This window comes from Ascidiella aspersa, chromosome 2 (assembly GCF_963924565.1).
Source record: "Ascidiella aspersa chromosome 2, kaAscAspe10.2, whole genome shotgun sequence".
NCBI lineage: Eukaryota > Metazoa > Chordata > Ascidiacea > Phlebobranchia > Ascidiidae > Ascidiella > Ascidiella aspersa.
Window position 1 is genome coordinate 5,573,398 of NC_139448.1, and position 16,032 is coordinate 5,589,429.

A 16,032-nucleotide genomic window follows, 5' to 3' on the forward strand; every position below is an offset into this window, starting at 1 on the left:
CATACAAGCACTTCTAGAAGGCAATTTTATATGTCGTCCACATTCCCAATGTTTCGAGACATTCCTATTCCCTAACATTTATCGCTTTGACACGATTGTTGTCCTTAAATTAAGCTCTACCCATAACTGATTTTTTAAATACGTCAAGGGTCGAACAAAAAATCATCTAACAACCATCTATAGTAGCGCACGTATAATTGGCGGAAGCGAATGATCCTTATTGTATTGTTTTTTGTGCAAATAAAAACAAAATGCTGCGCCAAAGTTTTGGTAATTGTTTCGAGAAAGTCGTTTCTGAGGACCACTTGGCAAACATGTCACTATGCAAATTCAGTAACCAGATTTTACTTCCGCATTGGTCCAAAGATACAGCGTAATATATCTGCTAACAATTTCTCATTAATATCTGCGGAAGTGGTCTTTTCGTCTTGTTGCGTATGCAAAGACGCGTTTCCTGTAGGTGTATGCAAGTATAATTACGTTAAGTAAGAACACTAGCCCTATTCTATATACTGGTTTACGTTTAATCATATGAATTTGATAGTCATTTATTTTTTTGTATTAAAGTAGATTATAGTCTCTGCGTGCGCACCAGGCATAGACGTGTTTGCTGTACGTTAATAAATAGATAATACATGTGACGTATCTATTTTTTGTTTGTATCATATTCTGGTTTTCTAAACGATATTGTTCGAGTTTCTTAAGACTCATGCAGCTATTACCTTTTGAAATCGTGGTAAAATATTACTAAATATGGTGTAATAGGGACAATTAGTGTGTGTTTTCGCAGTTGAAACAGTTTGTCTAGACTTTTCTGTCTTGGTAATAGGAAGTCATTTGTAAGTTCCACTGGTTCATGAAATATATTTCGCCACAAAACACGGCATCATCAGTCTCTTAATGAAATACAATTTATTTGAAATTTATAGCTTCTATTCGAATAAGAGACTGTTGTCTTATTTTGTTGCAAAATATATTTCTCTTTTAAGCGATTAAAACTTATAAATGACTGACGTTGACCAAGACAGGAAAGTCTACTCTAAAGAAGAGTTGCTTCCATTTGAAGTCGTCATTTAATTGTAAGGGCGACGAGACATCTTCATATTTTACACAATCAGTTTGCCATTGATACAGTTATGGTTGCCTTTAAAACGAGGTAAAGCGCTTAGCAATGTCAAAACAGGGCCCCATTCGGTTTAAATACCTGGTTTAAGCTTTGCGTGTTCTTATAGTCACAATCTTTTTACCTGAATTATTTACGTATTTTCTTGCTGCATTTATTTGGCTTTAGCTCGCTCCACTATTTTGCTCAGGCAGGTATTTTCCAATTGTTTGAAAAAAACACCTTTTATTGATTGTTTGCTGCTGTTCCGATAAAGATAAAAATGCAGGAAGTGTGGCCTTTCGCCTTTCCCGTTCAGACGATTATACCGCGATACGAAAACGGAAACGAAGAATTGTACTCGGAATGCGGGATGGAAGACAGACAAATGTGGTACGTGGAGTTTGGGCCTGCATATCTCAGTACTGGTACCCATCTGGCTGGAAATTGTGGATTGCGGAGGGTGTCAGACGGTCAACCCATTCCGTCTCGTTGGAATGACGTGGATAGGGCTCTTCAGAGAATATTCACAGGAGCTTACGACACGGAAAATGAAGTAGTTGCATTCCGATCTGATTACAGCGATACAATGATGAAGAATATTGCCTTCACACTTCGGGGCCAGGGAATGGAACAGTGCTGCGGTTATGTAGACTCAAATGGCTCTTGGGAGCTTGAGACGCATGGCGCGGTGACGCATTATGATGATACTGGTGTAGGTGTTCACGGTCTAATTACTTCGGCGAATGAAATCGCTTTGAACGAAGCTGCCATCTACTTGACCAGCAAGTTCCCTGGCTTGGTGAGATGGGTTAGCCGTTGCGTTAACCCCGAAGGGTGGCAATACTCTTGGTAGCAATTAAAAATCTTCGGATTGTGTAGATAAAATACAACAGTTTAATTCGCTGATCTTTAATATATCTCTTTTAACGCAAAATTGAAAAACATGCGATTATCAATTTGTTCTAGTATCGAGGCTTAATTGTGTTTGTCTAAAATGTTTAATGAATAATCTTGCATAAGTAATCGTGCTCCTGAAATGATTATTTATATTTGTTCGTTATGTGCTTCTTCAAATACTTACCTCGCTTTTACGAAATTTAAGTATAAAGATAATGCGCATTCAACGTTTGCATATTTATCGCCCGTCTGCGTGCTTTAGTATTTTCGTAATTGGTTTTCGCATCTATAGCTTCTCACCACCTACTTTATAGCTGTGTATAACCACAAGTATACAAAATCAGCTGATGTAGAATTACCGAACCGAGATAAAGTAAATAATTTATGAGATATGTGTGTTTGTTTTTGTCGCATTATATATTCAAGTGTGTATCAATTGTAGCTGCTTAAACAATAAAATTGACTTGTTAAATCATCGTGATTGTTCACATTCTGTAAGCTTCGCTTCCGGTCATGTCATAGTTATGGATAGTTATAATTATATCGATTCATTGCGATTTATGAGGAAGCCTTGTAAATAGGGAAATTAAACTTAAGCCTCTTGCGTTATGGTGAGAAATTGTAAGAGGAATATGGATGCCCCGAGGAATATGGATGCCGGTATATCCATTTTACCCATAGCTTCCAAACGTAGCGTGTAAACTAAATATACAATTGTAACTAAATATAAGGTAACGCTAATGTAAATGACGTCATTTGACATGGAATAAGTTACTTATTCAGTACATTTTGCCCCAAAACTTGGGTATCGATATCGCAACCCACTACATACTATTAATAAAGGTAACCTCGCGATTGTTAGTTCCATCCCAATTTGCAAAAAAACCCTACCCCAACAGTAACCCTACAACACATATACACAAGGTCTGTTGTCTGGCGTTCGCACAGCATGTAGCCATAGACATGAACTTACAGCTGTTAGCTTTGTGAAGCGTTTGCCGCTATTCAATTTATAAATAAATAAATAAATTTAATTCTGCCCCTTTAGATTCCACGCTTTTTCTCATAAAGATATTCTTACATAAAGTTATTGAAATCAAAGTAAAATGATATTATAGTTACTGCAATAGTTAAAATTAGTATAGTTTATCTGTCCTTTTTTGCTCAAACTAGTTACTTCTTATTCAAGCCAATACGAAGTTATTTTTGTCATATTAACCTCCGCCTTACAAAATACCCTTTGCCCCGAGATGAATATTTGTTTTATTACACAACGCAAGCATTCTTTCTTACGAGAGCAAGGTTTCGTCGTAAAACAAATAAAAGCTTTAACTATGTTGGTAATTTGCAACTACTAGTCGTAAGCGATGGCTTATATAATTGCAATCTAAAAATCAAAAGACATTTAATTGCAATCTAAAAATAAACCGGGGATAAAAAGGATTATTAGAAGGTTGTTTGAATTTATGCATTTATTGAGAAATTGTCCGACTTTGTATAGGCGTAAATTGCAGACACGCAATTTTATTCTCAAACCTTTGGGTTTGCAGTCCACTAAATATTAGCGGCAAAATCCCTGCAAAACACGTTACAACTGTCCCTAGCAAACTGTATATAAGGCAATAGCCTAATTATCATTAATTTTGTAGTGGAATTTATCATTACTTTTTGTAGCACTTTTGTAGTGGAGTGTGCATTTTGGTCGCACGCGTACCCATTTTCTTATTTGTTACACATAAGTTATTTTTCAAACTTACAAAACTTTCACGGCACGCAGTTTAAGAATAGCTGACTTTAAATGTCGTTTAACCACGTACTGATAGTAGTTCTTACAATAATTTCTTGGGGGCTTTTCGAATGTATAATATTGAAATGCTACTGATATAGGGTGTAAGCGAACAGGCGTATTCTGAGAATCACCAAATTCAACAAGTTTCTGCGGGCCACTGTGGCACTCTCGTACTTTACCACTGCCCCAAGACAAGGTTCTTTTTACCAACTATTACTCTATATTCGTGTATGTCGAACAACTGGAAATTATTTTTCCAAAGTTTGAGTAATTGAAAAGTAGCGCCAAACTAAATCGAACATTCGCATCTTATGCTTTAGCGCACTTTACTTGGATATAAGCATACTTAACCATATTGCACCTACTCGCTATATTTCGACTAACATCAACAATTTCGTAGGTTTTTTGCATGAGATAACTCTCGTGACGTATGATTAAAACTTATAGTTGATTAATAAAAGTTGTTCTGTGCACTCACATAGTAAAACTAAATTGGTCGAAAACTATTTCGTAAGCCGTGAAATTATTAATTGACTCAACAACTTACACACGAAAGGCTGCAGAATTCGTAAGCGCTTCTAAAGTAACAATTCGAGTAGTTATAGGTTCAATTAGGATCGCTATAAGGCGGAATCGATTTTTTGTTGGGCAGCGACGTCAGATGTTGACACACAGCCGCGACGTCATATATATATATAAGCAATACGACATCGTATATCGATTCAACAACGTTATACAGCCGAAAGACCATTTGTTAATAAAGCGGTTCTGAATATTTCAGTTCGACTGACAAAAATCTCGCATAAATCAGCTCATATTTGACAAATTAGCTGAAAACCGTTCTTAAAAATCCTGCTTGACGGTTCGAATCCCTGGTTTAAGCTTTGCATTTTCTTAGGCAGAATTGTTTTGCCTAGGTTATTTTAAGTCTTTTCTGGCTGCATTTATTTGGCTTTAACTCGCTCTACTATTTTAGTCATGCAGGAATTTTTCAATTGTTGAAAAAACACCATTTATTGGTTGATTGCTGCTGTTCCGATAAAGATAATAATGGAAGAAGTGTGGCATTTCACCTTTCCTGTTGAGAGGATTCGACCGCAGTACGAAAACGGAAACGAAGATTTTTACTCGGAGAAGGGAATGGTAGACGGACAAATGTGGCACGTGGAGTTTGGGCCGGTTGACGACGACGACGAAAATGACGATTATGATGATAATCAGCTGGCTGGAACTTGTGGGTTGCTGAAGGTCTCAGACAGCCAACCCATTCCTTCTTACTGGAAAGACGCGAAATGGGCTGTGAAGCGAACTATCACCGGAGCTGAATCGATTGAAAACAGTGAAAGCGAATTCGTGCCCGAATACAGCGATATAATGATGAAGAACATCGCCTTCACCCTTCGGGGCCAAGGAATGGAAGAGTGCTGTAATGTTGAAGCCAGTATTGGCAGATTGCAGGTTGTTACGCATAGTGAGGTAAAGAAGTATGCTACTACCGGCAAAGGCGTACATGGTCTGATAAGTTCTGCAAATAAGGTTACTATGTACGAAGCTGCAACCTGCTTGGCCGATAAGTTCGGTTCTGGCGTTGTGAGATGGTTAGGCCGTTGCACCGATCCTGGAAGATGGCAGAATTCCTGGTAGCCGTATTAGAATTGTGATATTGTGCATAATGTTCAAGCCAATTATTCGGCAACCTTGATTGTGATTATACCACTTTAATGCAATATTAAAACACAAACATTACTAATTTGAACCCTTTGTATTGCTTCGGTGTTCGCTACAGAAAAGAAAGCAGTAATTTGTTAGTGCACGTTAAAGAGCTTTTATCAATAAATTGAGGCGTTTTTAAAAGGTCATTATTATTTGTTGCCAGAGCCGGACCCAGAGTGGCACGAGGTCACGACCCCCCAAACAATATTTTTGCTAATTTTACCACCTACAACCTATGTGACAAAATAAATAGTTTTATAGTTAAAATAAGTTATTCTGGTATTTATTTGTCTTACTTTCAGTAAATTATTCTTGCATAAGAAATCGTGCTCCTGTAATGATTATTCATATTTGTTCGGTATGTGCTTCTTCAAATCACCAATGAAAACCTTGCTTTTACGAAATTTAAGTATAAAGATAATGCGCATTCAACGTTTGCATATTTATCGCCCCGTCTGCGTGCTTTAGTATTTTCGTAATTGGTTTTCGCATCTATAGCTTCTCACCACCTACTTTATAGCTGTGCATAACCACAGGTATACAAAATCAGGTGATGTAGAATTACCGAACCGAGATAAAGTAAATAAATCATATGATGTGTGTGTTTGTGTTTCGTCGCATTATATATTCAAGTGTGTATCAATTGTAGCTGCTTAAACAATAAAATTTAATTGTTAAATTATCGTGATTGTAAATTTAATTCAAAAAATTGTAACTTAATATACGTTAACGCTAATGTAAAATGACGCCATTTAACATGGAATCAGCTAGTCTTAAACTGTGTGCCGTGGAAGTTTTGTAAGTTTGAAAAATAACTAATGTGTAACACATAGGAAAATAGGCAAGCATGTGAGACTAAATGCAACACTATCCATTACAAAATTAATGATAATTAGGCTATTGCCTTATATACTATTTGTTAGGGACAGTGGTAACGTGTTTTGCGGGGATTTTGCCGCTAATATTTTAGTGGACTGCAAACCAAAAGGTTTGAGAATAAAATTGCGTGTCTGCAAATTTGGCAACGAAGCGTTGTACTCAGAAACCGGAATGAAGGACGGCGAAATGGGCTGTGAAGCGAATTTTCACCGAAACTCGGTACATTAAAGAAAGTGAAAGCGAATTCGTGTCCAAATACAGCGATACAATGATGAAGAATATTGCCTTTATACTCAGGGGCGAAGGAATAGAAGAGTGCTGCAATGCTGTAGTGTAGACAGTATTGGTGATTTGAAAGTTGTGACGCAATTTCGCGTCAAGACGTATAGAAATTCTGGTAAATGCTTCCACGGCCTCATCACTTCAACTAGCGAGGTTACTTTTCATGAAGCTGCAACCTGCTTGGCCGAAAAGTTCGGTCCTGATGTTGTGAGATGGTTAGTCCGTTGCACCGATCCTCAAATATGGCAAGATTCTTGGTAAAGATATTTTGATTGCGCTATTGTGCATAATGTTTCTGCAATAATTATTCGGCGACGTCGATTGTGACTATACAATTTGACGCAATAGTAAAATACAAACCATATTTAATTTGTACGCTTTTGTATTGGTGTTCGCCACAGAAAAAATGCATCAAATTGAGAGTACACAATGCAACTAAGAGAAGTTTTTGGCAATAAAATGGGGGCGTTTTTAAAATGTCATCAATATTTGTGGCCAGAGCCGGATCTAGGCACGGGACCATGGCCCCCAAACTATATATTTTGCTAATTTTAACTATACCTAAGTAAAAAAACGAATAGTTTTAGTATGTATAGCCCATTTTAAGGGTAACTTTGCAGACTTCCTTGAGGTATGACGTCACAAATTTCATCATAACGTGACGTCATAAAACATTTAACCTTAGAAAAGCTGTTTTTCTCTAGCGCACTATACTACAAATGGAGATATAATACAGTCCAATAGGTTAATGGTATAGCAAAGGTTTAAAATAAAAACTATACGTTACGCATAAAGCACATAAAAAAGAGTTTTGCATATGTTCCGAAACAAAGGAATTTATCGTACAATTTAGCAAAAAATACGCTTTACGAAGTTTATGACACGATGCAACATACGACGTGACACGATGCAATGACACGATGCAACATACGACGAGCCAAATTCCAAGTGGGCTAAAAAGATTTTCGAAAAATGGACGAAAACGTTGTAACATGGATAGATGCTTGCCAAACGTTTTTGTAATACCGTGGTAAAAGTAAAAATATATAAGAATCTATTTTGTGGGCATGGCCCTATGGCTCCACCTCTCTTGATTAGCGCCAGACACTTTCAAAGGACTCGTGTGAAGTTTCAAAGTGCTTAGTGTTCAATCGCTTTAAATATGCCGTATTCAACACCGGCAACCAATAAACAGCTATTTTAAATCAGGTGAAGTTGCTACGTAACATCACGTGACTGCTCTTAAAACCACCTATTGGCTGGAATAGGCGTCATTTCGAAGGTCACGCGTACCTCGTGCCACTTGATAACGTTAAAGAGAACGCTGACTATAAAGAAGGGCACACTCAATAAGACCTACAAGGCAACAATATCTAAAGCGGAATAGTCTTTAAAACCGTAGTTTTACGACCAACGACATAATAAAGCCAAATACAAAGTAATATCCATGACAGAATAATATCTAAATCGTCTAAAATTCCAACTGTCAAACATCTCCCAACCGACAATTAAACCGCCACTGTGGTATCTTTTCACATCTAGGAAGACAATACCCTAGTAACCTGGTCATACAAGCACTTCTAGAAGGCAATTTTATATGTCGTCCACATTCCCAATGTTTCGAGACATTCCTATTACCTAACATTTATCGCTTTGACACGTTTGTCGTCCTTAAATTAAGCTCTACCCATAACTGATTTTTTAAATACGTCAAGGGTCGAACAAAAAATCATCTAACAACCATCTATAGTAGCGCACGTATAATTGGCGGAAGCGAATGATCCTTATTGTATTGTTTTTTGTGCAAATAAAAACAAAATGCTGCGCCAAAGTTTTGGAAATTGTTTCGAGAAAGTCGTTTCTGAGGACCACTTGGCAAACATGTCACTATGCAAATTTAGTAACCAGGTTTTACTTCCGCATTGGTCCAAAGATACAGCGTCATATATCTGCTGACAATTAACTCATTAATATCTGCAGAGGTGGCCCTGAAATTATGTTGCGTATGCATAGACGCGTTTCCTGTAGGTGTATGCAAGTATAATTAAGTTAAGTAATAACAATGCCCCAACATTAATCATATACTGGTTTGCGTTTGATCATATGAGTTTTAAAAGTAATTTATATTTCAAAATTAAAGTAGATCATCAACTCTGCGTGCGCACCGGGTATAGACGTGTTGCTGTACGTTAATTAATGGATATAATAGCGTGTTGCTTAACCAATAATGCTTGTCCTACGGCAAAATAATTGCTTTAATGCACAACGCGAGCATTGCAAGGTTCAGTCGTAAAACAAATAAAAGCGTCAACTGTGTTGGTAATTTTGTTGGCCTTTTAGTCGCTAGCCAGCGTGCTATTGTGGTTTCGAATCATAGATTGTCGGTCAAGAGCAACTAAAGAAGTTAACGAATGTAAACACAGATGCAAAAAGTACGCCGTATCAGGTTTTAAACTTTGTTTCAGAAACCAAATGTGTTGCTGACAAAGCATTATCAGTAATTGACCAAAATGAGCGAAACGACTTCTCAGTCAACATCCGTTAAATGGAGCGTCCTTGAACACAAGGGACCAGTGTTCCCCCCTCCCTATAGGCGCCTACCGGATGGGGTCCATTTCAAATACGACGGTAAGAGCGCCGACTAATGGCTTGTTTCCAAGTAGCTTGAGCTGGATAAAAATTGTGTTTTACAGTGCGACAACCAATATACTTGTGTACACTATGCACGGGTCTGTAATGCAGCTTGATAATAAATTTTAAAGCCAAAAATGTCGAGAAGATCATCATCTTGATGTTTTCCTTAAAAATCAAGCAACAACCAATATGTTTTATGAGTTTAACAAACGGTTAAGGCTGGATTGGGGGACAGGTCAACCTTTAGTGCAGTGATCGGCAACCTTTACCTATCGCGGTGCTCAACCAAGCTTAGAAATGGTTTTGGCGGGTCGTAAATCAATTATATTTGATTCTTCTGTAAAAACAGGAAGTTTTTAGGAATTGTAATATAACAGCAGTTAATCATGGACGGTCCTACGATTTTTGCATTTCAAAATGGGTACTAGTAGCCTATATTTAACGAAAAACATGCGTTTGTTTTGGTTTAAAATTCCAGCCAGCACAGCGCCATCTATGATCTCCATGAAAAGGTGTAATGCAGATATACTCTATGAAAACACGATAAGTTTAAAAGTGTATCTAGTTGTGTTATTTGAATCGGCTGTTAAACTCTGATTAACAATTTTAATATTTAAAAGTCACAAGAACTTTATACCCCTGCATTTAGTTTATATGCACCCGGTTAAAACACTTTTGATGATTTCAAAGTTCGTTTATTTTACAAATTTATAGGCAAAGTCATGATATTAAGCGAAAAAACCGAAGAATTGATGACGTATTTTGCCAAGTGCGGCAAAAAAATTACAAACGACGAAAAATTTCAACAAAACTTCTTCAAAGATTGGAGAAAGGTAATGTTTATCCTCTTCCAAAAAATCGACGCTCTATAATTTCCTATCACAGTATAGACAACCTAAAATTATTATATCAATTCAAGGTGTTGAATACGAGAAGTACACGTAATCAGTTGCAACCTGTCTTTACAGAACATGTCAGATTCAGAAAAAAAACATATCACTGACTTTAAAAAATGCAACTTTAGTGAAGTTACGGAGCATTTCAACAAAGAACGGGACAATGAAAAAGCAAGAGTAAGATCTTTGAGTTCTAAATCAAAGCATAACTGCAATTTGGTGTTAATAGTTTGGAATATTTTGATAATGGTGTTTCTGTATTTAATGGTAACTGTACTCTACGATATTGTCATGCAGTGTGGTAAACAAGAATAAATAAAAAGATGGACTGTGGCCGTTATTTTTTTATTTTTCAGATATTTCTATATAGAGTTAATATGCCACGAAACTTAGATTAAATGCGACTACCTAACAATTGAACAATCATTCTTTACATTTATTGACTCACATTTTAGGTGAAACGCATCTTATATTGCATCCGAACCGGTACTTCCAGTTTTTTAAATATAACCAGTTTTTTAAATAAATTCAGTGGAACCGAGGATTAGAAAAAAATCCTTGAAACCACCCTAAACTGAATCGGAAAAATCAAACGGTTTGACTTCCTGAAAATATTACCTTTCAAACGTTTTCATTATTTTCCACCCATCAAGAAAAAAAAAGAGACGAAGGAATTCAAGCGCAAGGGCTACGATGAATGCACTTGGAACGATCGCCAGGAAAAGATTGGCAACTTTAGGGTGGAACAACCTGGCCTCTTTACACCCACAAACAAAAAACACCCGAAAAGGGGCAAACTGAAACGAAGGATAACGCCAGAAGATGTCGTTATTAACTGTAGTTTCGGTCGGTAGGTTGAACACAGTTGACAAAATGTAAAGAAAAAGTTCAACCTAAAACCTTTACAAACTTTAACCCACAACCTTCACAAAACTTAATCCGCAAACCATTCAATAATAAAAAAAACTTTAAACCACAAAACCTTTAGAAAAAAAAAGTAAAAAAAATAACCAACAACCTTTACAAACTTTAAAGTTGAACCAAAACCTTCAGAAAAACAAAACTTTTACTAACAAGCTTTTGGTATGGTATTTTTTGACGACCTTGTGTTTATTAGTTATATTTTTTTCGCTCCTTTCAGCAGCCCAGATCCACCTGGAGGCCACAGTTGGAAGGATGTTGTTAAAAAAAACACAGTCACCTGGCTAGCATCGTGGACGGATTCCGTTCAACGAAAACCTAAATACATCAAGCTCAGTCCTGCATCAAGTATAAAAGTGCGTTCGGTTTTATCATATAGGATATGCTCTACTGTAATAATTATCTTTTGATTTAGTTAGCTAGGAAATTCGTTTCCGGGGTTTAGTTTGAACTGTTCAGACTAGGAGTAATTAATGCTTGGTGTCTGGGTAGTCTGATATTATCGTGGTAAAATACTCGTCCGTTATTAGGGATGTATTTCAGTCCCGATGCGATACCAAAATGATACAGGCATTTTAGTCCTGTTTTGCGATAAAACATAACGATTTTAACCTAGAAATTATAATAGTCTGAAAACGATAACCGAATGTAAACAAAAATATTTACACTTAAGCAAATTTGTTTGATAATACGGTTAATAATACCTTTGCATGTTTCAACACAAACGGTTTTGATTGAACAGGGGTACCTCTAACCCACAATATCAGAATAGAAATAAAAATGGTCATTCTTAAGACCGAAAAGAGACCAAAAAGATTTTGACAAATACCTCAGCAACTTATCCAGTGTCCGATAAATGATTCTGTCAATAACCGTTAATTGTGGTGAGAACAGTAGAGTTTGTGAATCAGGACAAAACCAAAAACAAATACGTTGCTCCTTCATTGTACCGTAATAAAAACGATTTTGGCACGATGACACTATGTTTCAGTTCATTTTATGTAAAAAAAAAACATGACCGGGCGATGTGATTTGTTTTGTGCAAAACACAAAATGACCAAAAAAAAAAGTTATAAAACTCTCGCATTTGAATTTCTGCCAAATGGTAGTTTTCAGTTTGATGCAAGTTTTTGTAAATGTTTCCCAAGGGCAAAGACGATCGGAAAAAATACGACGCCGCTCGAAAATTGAAGTCGCGAATTGAACAAATCCGCAAAGAATATAGAAAGGATATGATAGACGAAGATGTGATGGTCCGACAAAGAGCAGTGGTTCTTTACTTCATTGATTATGTAAACCTTTGTTATTTAACCTAAGTCAATAAACTGGCTTAAGTGCACTTAACTCAATGTTTTTAACCGCCTGACGTGACTTAATTATGTCGGACAAAGTTACTTAACTTAAGTTATATTTGCAAATAACTTGATTAAAATTAAAATACTTAATTAACCTTATTTCAGTAAAATTGATTGTTTACGTCACGTAATAAATATAGCAAACGTTAAGTTTCTATTCAGGCCTATTTCGTTTTTAAAGTGTTTGCTATGCGCGTTTACAAGTTTTATGAGTTAACATTTATTTTTGATGAAAATGCCTACTGGAACTTTACTTTGGTAAGCAATGAATTGGGCCGGGCCTCGACCGGCGATTTGTTAACAATAACTTGACTTGGACTTGAGTTGTTTTACGCATGACTTGGATTTATGTCATTTTATAATAACTGGTTTACAAACTATGTAAGCTGGCATAGCTTAATATAACAAGAAAGCGATTTTTTGATACGGTGATAATACGGCTGCAAACCATGAATTGATAAATATTATTAAACTATTCCGGGACAAAATCAAAGTAAGACTTTTCAGGAGTTGTTTATCATTAGCGTGACTTGTCAGGAATATATCAGTCTCCTCGTTCGAGTCAATCAAGCAAAAATGATCGGCTGCATGATTGTCAACTGTTGTTATTTAAAATCATTTAGCTTGCACTGAGACCGGGGAAGAAAAGAAGTGGGGCTAAAGACTCCGACACGGTTGGTTGCTGCTCGCTCAGGTGTGGCAATATCGAGTTGGTGGAGCGTGAAGGTAGTGGCCGTCACGTGGTTAAGTTTGACTTCCTCGCCAAAGGCGGTGTTCATTATGACAAAATAAAGGTGGTTTCCGAACAAGTAAGTTTCTAACAGTTTCGCAGCACTATATATGATTTCTGTGACAGAAATGTTTTTTTTTTGTTTAAACAGGTGTTCGAGAATCTAAGTGAGTTTGTGGAAGACAAGGAAGAAACGGACCCCATTTTCGACGAGCTTAACGTACATTCGTATTGTACCTTAGAACCGGACTGCGTAGTCGGTTAAAAATAACCTGAGTCTGACTCCGGCAAAAAATATAAACCCAAGTTTTACTCCGAGACCCGAGTCCGGTTCCGAATCGCCAGCCTGTATTCCACCAATTTTTGTAACTTGATACGGTGGATATTTAGCAATCCACTTATAGCGGTGTCATGCGCAATTCATTAACTTACTACGGTTTGGAAAATATCCAGCATATGCTGTTTCGCACATTTTACAGTTGGTCGTCATATCAGTTTTAAAACTTGGTACTGCGCATGCGCACGTCGGGCATTGGACTCTTATTGGAGTCCCGGGCCTGACTCCGACTACGCAGCTCTGCCTTAGTGACACTGCTTATTCGGAACCATGAATCACACTTTTATTTAACTCAAAGCAGCTAGTGACATTAAAACAAAGTTCATGCCTATTTAATTGCTTTTAAGACCTTTTACATAATATAGTTAATAACCTAGGCCTATAGGACTTAGGGCCTTACGAAACCATTTAAATCAATTGTTTGTCGAATCACACAACAAAACAGGGTGAATTACCAGGAAAAAGACTTGTTTTGCAGGTTAGTAGGCTCGACAAGTACCTCAAAGACAATTATGGCACCACTGCTAAGGTGTTTAGGACGTTTCGTGCTTCCAGCCTTTTCCAGACCAAACTGCGTGAACGCACAGAAGGTAACTTGCCCAATTATTGTAACCAGAGTAACTGCTGCAATACATTGTAAAACTTAATGTAAAATCAGTAGAAAAAAAGCATAGAAGACTACACGTAATAGCAGTTGAAACATTTTTTTTCTGTGTTTTCCTACGTTTTTATTTGTTGTTGTAAACCAGTTTTTATGTTTGCATTGCTAAATAAATTTCTTTTTTTCATCCTATAAATTGACTGACTTTGGTTATTACTATAGGCCTTCCAAAACTTCCCAAAAATACTGAACAATTGTAAACTAAGGTTTTCGAATAGTATTGTAGTTAACGCCTGACAACGGCACTTAAACTAGATTAAATTGGTTTTCTAAGAAGCGAGGCATTTATAGCGTTTTATTATTTAAGCTGTTCGCGAAGCGGAACGGGATCGGCAAACATTATTGATTCAATCACATAAGAAGGCAAACAGGGACGTGGCAAGGTTATGCAACCATAGAAGAAACATAAAGGTATGAACAGTGGCGCATCTAGGATTCAAAGGGGCTGGTGGCTATAAAAAACGTAGCCTATAACTTCTTTTAATTCAATGTATAAGTTTGCATGCATTTCTGAACTGGTGATCATTTATAATATTTTTACAGACAGGAAGCGCTTCGTATGGGAACGAAACTTCAAAGGAACACTACATCGACCCCCGAATTACAGTTGCCTGGTAGGTTGAAATTTATAACTTTCGTGGCTTAGCGACGTAGGTGGTGAAACAACGCAGTGTTTTATGGCTGTTTGCACGAATGATAATGGCGTTATTTTGTTTTCAAGGTGTGCTAAACAAAGGTTTCAGGCTAATATGTCGTTGTTGTTGTCAAAAGTTAGGCGATTAAAGATTTGCTAGTCAGTATATCGGCTAACGTAAAGGGTGTTTTGTAAGTCTTTTGCGCAAATGACTTGACTTTAGTATTTTAGACAAATAACTTGGGTTAAACTCTAGTGCTTTATATTTTTGCACACATTAAACAATTTGGTTGTTTTGTACGTTGCGTTTATGGCATATCATACGTGAGCAATTGCTCAAAGTCGGACGAGTTTATCAGTTAACGTTTTAATTTTATGAACTTGACTTGAGATTGACTTGCTCTAATTATGACTTGACTTGGGAAACCGACGACTTAGAATGGGACTTGACTTGTTGTTTATAAAGACTTGACTTGGACTTAAGTTATTTTGCGAAAGACTTGACTGGGACTTGAGTCATTTCAAAATACCTTGTTTACAACACTGCTAATTTGCAGGTGTAAGAAGTACAACGTTCCCATCGAAGAGATTTTCAACCTGTTTCAACAAGAAAAGTTTGCTTGGGCAATGGAAACAGACGATTCGTATGAGTTTTGATCCTACAAGAACCAAATGTTCTTGTTGTGATAATTGCACGGCAACACACGAGTGTAAGCCAAAAATAATCTAGAAAGCTATACTATTAAACTAACGACATAATAAAGCCAAATATGTATCAATATCAACGACGGAATAACATCTAAATGGTCTTAATGAAACACAAACCTGTCAAAAAAAAAAACTGTTAAAAAAAATAGTCTTAAAAAGTCCTAAATGGCCCAAATAACGCCTGAAACTGTGGGAAAAGGGGGTGACGATCGGGGGCCATGGGTCTGCTATTGGACAACCTAATGTGAATGACGCTGTTTGGGGGGCACTGTTTTGGCACCGGGTTTATCGCCTCTGTTTTTTCGCGCTGTTGATGGGTAATGGTAGGCGTTATAAATTGAGTAACGTTTAAAGTTATCAGGGGGCGTAATTAGGGGTGGGGCTTGGAGTTAGATAAAATGTTGTATAGGCCCGATTCTGGCCATTTAGGTCTTATTACGACAGGTTTAAGACTTGTTTAGACAGTAATACTATTATAGGTATTAGTCCCA

At 36.9% G+C, this 16,032-nt stretch overlaps 1 protein-coding gene across 1 annotated transcript; it reads left to right on the plus strand.

Moving 5' to 3' along the window:
* Window positions 1-4,841: 4,841 nt before the first annotated feature.
* On the plus strand, window positions 4,842-15,490 carry LOC146163294 (DNA topoisomerase 1-like). The gene is made up of 9 exons (XM_083383099.1): window positions 4,842-5,381; window positions 10,849-11,045; window positions 11,337-11,472; window positions 12,265-12,408; window positions 13,095-13,280; window positions 13,353-13,421; window positions 14,017-14,128; window positions 14,747-14,813; window positions 15,391-15,490. The coding sequence occupies exons 1-9, from the start codon at window positions 4,842-4,844 to the stop codon at window positions 15,488-15,490; spliced, it is 1,551 nt and encodes a 516-aa protein (XP_083239225.1).
* Window positions 15,491-16,032: the final 542 nt, after the last annotated feature.